Source organism: Accipiter gentilis, chromosome 8, assembly GCF_929443795.1.
Source record: "Accipiter gentilis chromosome 8, bAccGen1.1, whole genome shotgun sequence".
Classification (NCBI taxonomy): domain Eukaryota; kingdom Metazoa; phylum Chordata; class Aves; order Accipitriformes; family Accipitridae; genus Astur; species Astur gentilis.
This window is the reverse complement of record NC_064887.1, coordinates 1,495,955-1,503,712: the sequence shown is the minus strand read 5'-3', so window position 1 is coordinate 1,503,712 and position 7,758 is coordinate 1,495,955. Positions and strand designations below refer to the sequence as shown.

General features: G+C 37.7%; 1 protein-coding gene across 1 annotated transcript in view; it reads right to left on the bottom strand.

Annotated features, from left to right (window-relative positions):
- Positions 1 to 290: 290 nt before the first annotated feature.
- ANKRD13C (ankyrin repeat domain 13C) overlaps positions 291 to 7,758 on the bottom strand; it is a 28,984-nt gene continuing 21,516 nt past the window's right edge. The window contains exons 11-13 of the mRNA XM_049808194.1: positions 6,872 to 6,970; positions 6,116 to 6,216; positions 291 to 4,988 (exon numbers count right to left, since the gene is read on the bottom strand). Coding sequence (XP_049664151.1) covers positions 4,858 to 4,988; positions 6,116 to 6,216; positions 6,872 to 6,970 — 331 coding nt within the window. The 3' untranslated portion in view covers positions 291 to 4,857. The remainder of the gene's footprint in view (positions 4,989 to 6,115; positions 6,217 to 6,871; positions 6,971 to 7,758) is intronic.

Genomic DNA, 7,758 nt, shown 5'->3' with positions numbered 1-7,758 from the left:
CTAGGTAGATCGCAGAAGCTACTGTCCATCTCCTTCCATCATTGCTATTCCACTGCGTACTAGCTAGTCCAATAAAATTTTGAGTTTTACAGAGGGTAAAGAACAATCTATAATGAAAATGCAGGATTTTATTTTAAAAATACCAATAAAATGCCCTTGCAGAATATAGCAGTGTGAGCTTGTCCCCTCAGATCGAATCCCTGCTCAGAGATGCACATCTACAGTGTATATGTACCCCAAAAAGTACTGTGACAAGGGAGTTAAAACTTCAATTTTCACATATTGAACAGTTTCAGAATCAAACAGCATATTTTGGTCTTTATTCTAACAAATGATACAACCAAAAATTACTATTAGTGAAGGCAAGTTAAAAACATGGACCAGACAACTAGTAAAATGCAAAAAAGTGACATTGTTTCCATGATAATTACAAATTTTAAGGAAAATAAATGTGAAACTGCAGCATTACAGGAAATTTGTTAATACAGATTAAATAATGCAGTTATCCTTGCAAGAATTACAAATCAAGAACAAATACATTTTTAAAAAAACAGACAGTTACTTTGAATATCAAATTAACAAGGTGGGTTTCCAGCACAAATATATCCAGAGTTTTTTGTAACAAATCATTTTGATACATAAATCAAGAATTGCAGTAAAGTGAGTACAGTGACTGGAACAGCAGCTTCTTGAAACGAAAAAGAAAACGCATTCCCTTTGCCACAAATTAAAGCAATATTTTGGAAGACCAGTAAAACAGTTTGGTTAAGAAACAACCCTAGGAAGTCTTTTGCAACAATTTCTTATTTCAGTTTACCAAAATGAATGGCTGCCTTTTAATACTTATTCATAAAAAAACCTCACAGCCATCAGAAAGAAAAAAAAACAACAAAACAAACCAAACAAAAAAACGTGGCGAGATCAGAAAGAAACAATGCCCCAAACTCTGAACTGAGGTGCTCTCTCCCACAGCCCTGGTACAGAGGTTTCCTCCTCCACACACAGCACTTGCACACTGTTGTCAGCTTCACCTCAAAGAACACTACGGAGTCAATGTGCATCTTAATACGGTGATTCTTACCCAGTCTGTGCAAGCTCCCTTTTTCAACCCACTTGTGCTAACCACAAATGATACTGTACACCTCGGCTGGCGTGCCCAGAAAGGCAGCTGTAGTTACCCAGGCGTTCTTACATTCCAGGGTACCTTGTTGCAATGAAGTCCCTACACAAGCACAAGTCAATTAACAAGTTAAAGCTGACACACTCCGTGTTGCACAGCAGGGATGAGACAACCTCTGTAAAACCACTGTGGATATGTCATCACCCTACAGGGGACCAAACCTTCCCTTAACACCTAATGTGGTCTTAAGGAAAAGGGGAAAAAACAAAAATTAAGTCCCGCTAGATCAATCCTGCTAGAAAAAAAATAAATTTCCAAAAGATATCTGACCAGGAGATCACAAGTGGTAAAGGACACCGGTGCCCACAGCACAGCTGCGGACCAAGGCTCCTTCTATACTAGAAACGCTTCACCCATCCACGGCGCTAGTAACGCTTCCGTGCGGACGCATCCATACTGACACAAACGCACTTCGTGTTAGTTCAACACAAAAACCCTTGCAAGCAAAACAAATCAGAGTGGATAAAACATTTATATCAGCGTGGACAGAGTTACCACTAAAGAACCACACCAGCACAGCTACGCTGCCAGGATCGCATCTCCACGCCTGTGCCAAGACGTGAATCCCTAAGGTAGGCTCAGCCTAACGTGCCTCTAGCTAACGAGGATTCCTGCAGCTTGCAGCGTATCCATCAGGAAACCGTGCCCCAAGTGTCCCTGGTTTAAGTTTCAGAACTCATCACTAGGAATGTTTCAGACAAAAAACACATCACCAAAAGTTGGAAGGAAATGTACCGAGAAACAGTTCACCAAGTAAGTCTTACTTCATGAGGCTGTCGCAGGAATCTGACAACTCACTGAACTGGAAAGGACAATCTGGTTGGAGTCAGATCATTCAGCCCCATAGTAAGAAGAAAAGAAGCAGCAGGCTACGTTCACCATAATAATGTAAAAAGACTACAGTCAACCAAATCTGCGTCCACTCTTCTCTGCTGACACTCCAAATTAGAGCAAGCCTTAATATAGCAACCCGCTATAAAAAGTTTCTGCAAATCTTAAAATGTATCAAAGTTAGTAGTTGTGTAATCATGAAGGTTAAAAAACCCACAAAACCTGCAGCCAGAGTCCATGGAAATCACAGAAAACACTTCCACAAACTGCAGTGGGCTTCGAGTCAGACACCTCATTTGCCACCAGAAGATGACACGGGCTGTCCTATAGGCAGATGGAGATACACAGAACCTCCTGTTTTCAGATGAGGCTACGCAAAGAGCTGTGGTTTGTTGGTCTTTTTTTTTTTTTTTTAAGAGTCTAGAATCCAGTCCAGTGCAGTCGCTATATTGCCTAACCACACAGCTCCCGCTATGTATGCTCCTTCCCATGTCAGCAAGCTCTGTGATGGTAATTTGGAATAACCAAAACTGCAAAGTAATATGAAACACATGGTTCTTTCCCTGTAATACTGAGAAAAAGGATTTCTAACATTCACCTCATGGAGAAACGTTCTTCTGCATTTGCTGAAATTTCCAAGCAACTTGGTGCTCCTGTACAGCACCTGCACCCACTTCAGTTTCACAGCCGGCACAAGACCCGACCCAGCAGCACTACACAAAACATTCGACCCTGCAACGGGCATCTGTAAAAGAGGGCAACAGGAGAAATCTGTATTTGGCCCCACTGACATTTAATCCTGACCTCCAGGACTGACAGCATAATTCAGTCTCTACCCATTCAACCCTGGTCTCTCACAATAGGGATCTCAGCTGTTTCTAAGGAGGAGCATGAGGTGTGTGTCAATTTATACCATAGATGTGAAACACTTTAGGAATTCATAATTACTTGGAAGAACAAGTTCTATCATTCCTACCGAATGTTCAACATCTGCTACTGATACAGTACTTCAAAAGTAATTACAATTCTACATTTCCCTTTGCTTTTCCTCCCCTATAGTTTTATTTTTTATTTGATTTTGAATTAGTAACTCCAGTGTATCAATCACAGTCTGCAAAGTAAACATTACTCACCTGTCAAACTTGCAGGCTTATAGTGATGCTGGAAGAGGATCAACCTCAACTTTCCATTTTCAGTTTGTCTGTACTTTGCGGATAGTGATTCACTAGGACTCCACTTACAGAGTGGATACTGTACTTTTCTAGAGCAGCCTCTTTGGATTTTATACAGACAGATTCCAGAAGTTTTGAAAGAATGTCTGCTTCAGACATGTATTTCCACATTCTGTCCATGTGCCTGACAAGTCAGCTTTTATTGCCTTGTGATAAGCCATCTCCATTTAACACCTGCATGGTTAGTTAGGTTGGTTACCTTTACTAAGCATTGATGGTTCTCTTTATAATAAAGTTTGATACTTCACTCTATTGATTTCCAGAAAAAGTTTTAACTACAGTGCACAAAGAATATAGTTTTGAAAATATTTACATTTTTGTACAATTACACCACAGCACTTTAATCTAAATTTCTCAATACAAACAAATAGCACCATTAGCCTTTTGCACAAATTCTTTCTAACAAACCCAAAAGCTGGATTATTGTCAAATTAGGAGACTGGAACCACTTGGAATGAGAATAAGCTCAAGAAGCCAGAGTACTGAAATGCCTACCTATTTAAAATATTAAGAGGAAGGAAATTAATCTGGAAACATCCTAAGCATTTGCAAATAAAATCTTCCAAATGTGAGCCCTATTCAATGTGCACTACAATTTAACTTCAAGAGAAACTTTTTCTTATATGAAGGTTTAACGCTTGACCTTATTGTTCTAGTAACTCTTTATATGCTTCCCATGTTTTCGAGTGGCTGCTGAATACATACTGCTCAACCAGTATGGAGCAAGTCTCCTAAGTGAATGTGAAAAAAAGAAGGAAAAAAGTGACAATTTCTAGCTAATGAACCTCCAAGCATGCTAATCAATGCAGCATCATGGACAGAGCAGGGACTTCCAAGCCAGTATAAGGAAGGGAAGTTAAGTGCAGAGCCAAGGAAAAGAAGATTAACAAACAGCTCAGTGAAGGAATTAATGGTTCAGAGAGACATGGATAGCACCACAATGGATTGCACTAAGGTGCTAGAGGAGGTACCTTATTCCCTGCAGAGCAAATGCTATTTCTGAAGTGTATTGCAGTATGAAAATGCAATTGTTTAATGGTTACCATTTGGTTCATTCATCTACAGAAAATGCATTCCTTCTAATATACGTTCAACTAACATTCAAATTACTGAACTATACATAATGATACATAGTTTACAATTCATGAAAACAAAGCTCGAAAGAATATAATATGGTCATCTTAAGTATGGTGGGATGTTTTATAGGGCTAATATCCAGCCAAGACATTTCAACTTTTATGCTAATGGTCCAAGAGTGCTTTTTGTATCACCAAGAAATGTAAAAAAATTTAAAAACGAATGATAGTCCTCACAGCTGTTAAGTATTCTCAGGGTCATTGAGGTGTCAGACTACCACGTTTGCAGTACTGGATGTATAAAAGTGTGAACAACACATCAGGAGACTTGCTGTAAATCAGGAACTAGATTAGATGCCCATTATAGTGAGTATCAGTACATCAGTCATTTGATGCATGTTCCCTTTTCTTCTGGATTATTAGGTTTATCCCTTCCTTTATGACCCACTTTTCTATCTATATCTGTGGGCTGTTTGCATCCATTTGCTTTCACTGTGGTACGCTGGTATTGTTATTCACCATTAACCTTCCAGTTTAGTTAGAGATCAGGAAAACGGCTGGGGTCCTCCTTGTAGTCATCAGGAATAGTGAAGATGGATTCATCAAATTCATCGTAACGGAACTCCTGAAAAGTCACAGTGGCTGTGATGGTGGGAAATACAGGAATATCTATATAGGAAGCAAAACAGTACAATGAAGAGCAAAGAAATACAGGCTTACCAATAATCACCAACTGTTATTTAAAGATTTGTAACTTCAGATGTAGAAGCTTATTTCATATTCTACACAATGGCGATTCAAAGCTCTTGAAAAAGAAGGTGGTTTAAAGAAAGTTATTTTAGAACATACTGAGATACCCTGAGTGCAGAAACAATACCCAACTCAATACACCATTCAAAAAACTGTTAATGTTATTAATTCAGTGGTTTTCCTTTCTTGATGCAGACTGACAACATGGAAACCAAGGTGCCGTGAACATACAAATTCATCTGCTAAAATAGAGGACATTGGCCTGAAGAGAAAATAACCTTGTCACATGTAGGCTTCAGTTGAGCAAATCCATGTGAAAAGATGAACCTTTTTAATGTTTGCTTTAAAATATAACCCTTTTCCAATCTGAATTGATGTTGAACACTTGAGAGTTATCTTCAATAAAACTGGCTTGCCCATGAACTAACTGAGCTACGCAAAAATTCAATCCTCAATAAACAGAGCTGTGCAAATATGATAGGAGGCAGAATATAGTCTGTTCAGAATCGTCTAGCTTAAACAGCTTACTGGTATGCAAGAAATCTTTTAACACTTGGAATAGCTACTATTACTTTTTGGCAGCTTATGCTGTGGTAATCTATACCATGAATAAATTGCTTTATACTTTTCCATTTGTTAGAGTGTAATACTTCTCTATTTATTTGTAAGTGAAAAAATATATCACCAGTAAGCCTTGAGGAAAAAGAAACACAAAAATGCTACAAAATACTTAAAGGATGATCTCAGTCATGAGTTAACACAAGGATAATTCAGTGTATCTACATTACTCTTAGAGCAAGACCCTAGCATTAGGAAAATGTGAATTACAGAGCACTCTTCCTGACTAGGACTATATTCAGCTTTCAGCTGCAGATTTCCTACCTAATGTTACTTCCACTGACTATGTTCTCCTGAAACCTACAGCAACACACTCTTATGTAAGCAAGTTCTCTTCCAAAATTCAGCAGAAGTTTTGAACATGTTGCATGAGTAAGTACACATATTTTGGAAATACAAAGCCACAAAAGTTGTTGTAGTCATCTTACCTAATTTTACAGGAAAGCCTGGTGGAAGCTTCATTTGAACAAATTCTCTAAGTTTGTTAAAGTGCTTGAAGGGTGCAATTACTTCTAAAACATTCAACAGTCTGAAAAGGAAAACAGATTTCATTACAAATTCTTGTTTCACAAGCTTTCCCTCTAGAAAAGATAAAAATGACCCAAAGAGCAAGGTGATAAAAAAGGAGTTTAAAAATTACATCATGCTTATATACTTATCTCCTTAGAGCTTCAATATCAGCATCCTCACATTCAGTTCTTAGTGATCCATAATGTATTACCACAGGCATACAAATAAACATCACTATACTAATTTCTTGTCCTCATTTTACACAAGAGACCAAAGTATGCAGTACCACACCCTCTTCTCCATGGGCATAAGGAACCTGACATGGTTTTGTATCAGTTTAGAGGGCATAACTTTATGCTAAAACTTGTTACAGACAAAAATGTTTTAGAATTCTGTAGTATCAGGCACACTGGTATTGTGACAAGTTCATGATAAACCTGGTCAAACCTCTGGTCTTATCAAGTAAGATAAGCACTTGGCTCTTCCAGTAACAGGCACGCCAGCACTGACGTCTCTAATTTTAACAGTTTACATGCTTAACAGCATCACTTCATTCACAGGTTATAAACTGCCAAATTCCCATATCTGAAGATACAAAGAATTCTGCAGTTCATAAACACATTAAAACATTTCCTACATATAAATAACATTCATTGCCAATAATTTTGACTTACGATTCAATTCCTAAGGGAAACTCCTGGCTCATAGCTATCGTGGCTTTAAAGGTTTTCTTGCTTTCTTTGCAGACCAGCTCTCTTCCCAGATGAGGAGCTCTGTAAAGGGAAGGGGAGAAAGACAAAGTCAGTTTTTCTCTCAGTAAAACCTTGGTTTTAAAGGAAGGCAGACAGACAGACTCAGGTTTGAGAACGTCAGTAGAGAATCCCTACAATAAAGCGAATACTTTAAAAGTGAAAGCCGTGCATAGTAAAAATGAGTCACTAACCATCTTAATTTAGATTACTATGAGTTCTGCTAAACTGGGAGACGAGACAAAAACAGTTAGGGAAATGACTTAAAAATCTTCAAATAATTCCTCATAAACATTATATTAATAACACTATAGAAAGACATAACTACCCAGAAATATATACAGCTGATTTCAGATGTTAATTAAAATAGTCTATATGTGAACAAAGTATCAAGTCGAACTAGAAGAAGGTTAACTTGCTTTCAGCCTAAAATATGAAACCATTTCAGAGAAGGCAGAAAAGTTACTCTACTATCACTAGAAGGCAATACTGGAAAACATAGGACAGAAAATTCTATTACAGAAGAGGAAAAGACAGGTAACAAATAAGGTAACAAGTCTTTTCCTCTTTTGCTTTGTATTAGCTAGAAACCCAGATTTCCCATTAAACTCCCTTCAGTTAATCAGATTATTAAACAAAGCAAAATCTTATATATATACATATTTCTGTCCCAATACTAACAGCTGTTCAAGCATAACCTATTTATTCTGCTTGAATATTCATTCTATCTCAAGTACATTAAAAATTAAATTAGTCAAAAAAAAACCAAAAAACACCCCACCCCAACCCCCCCCCAAAAAAAAAAAACAAAA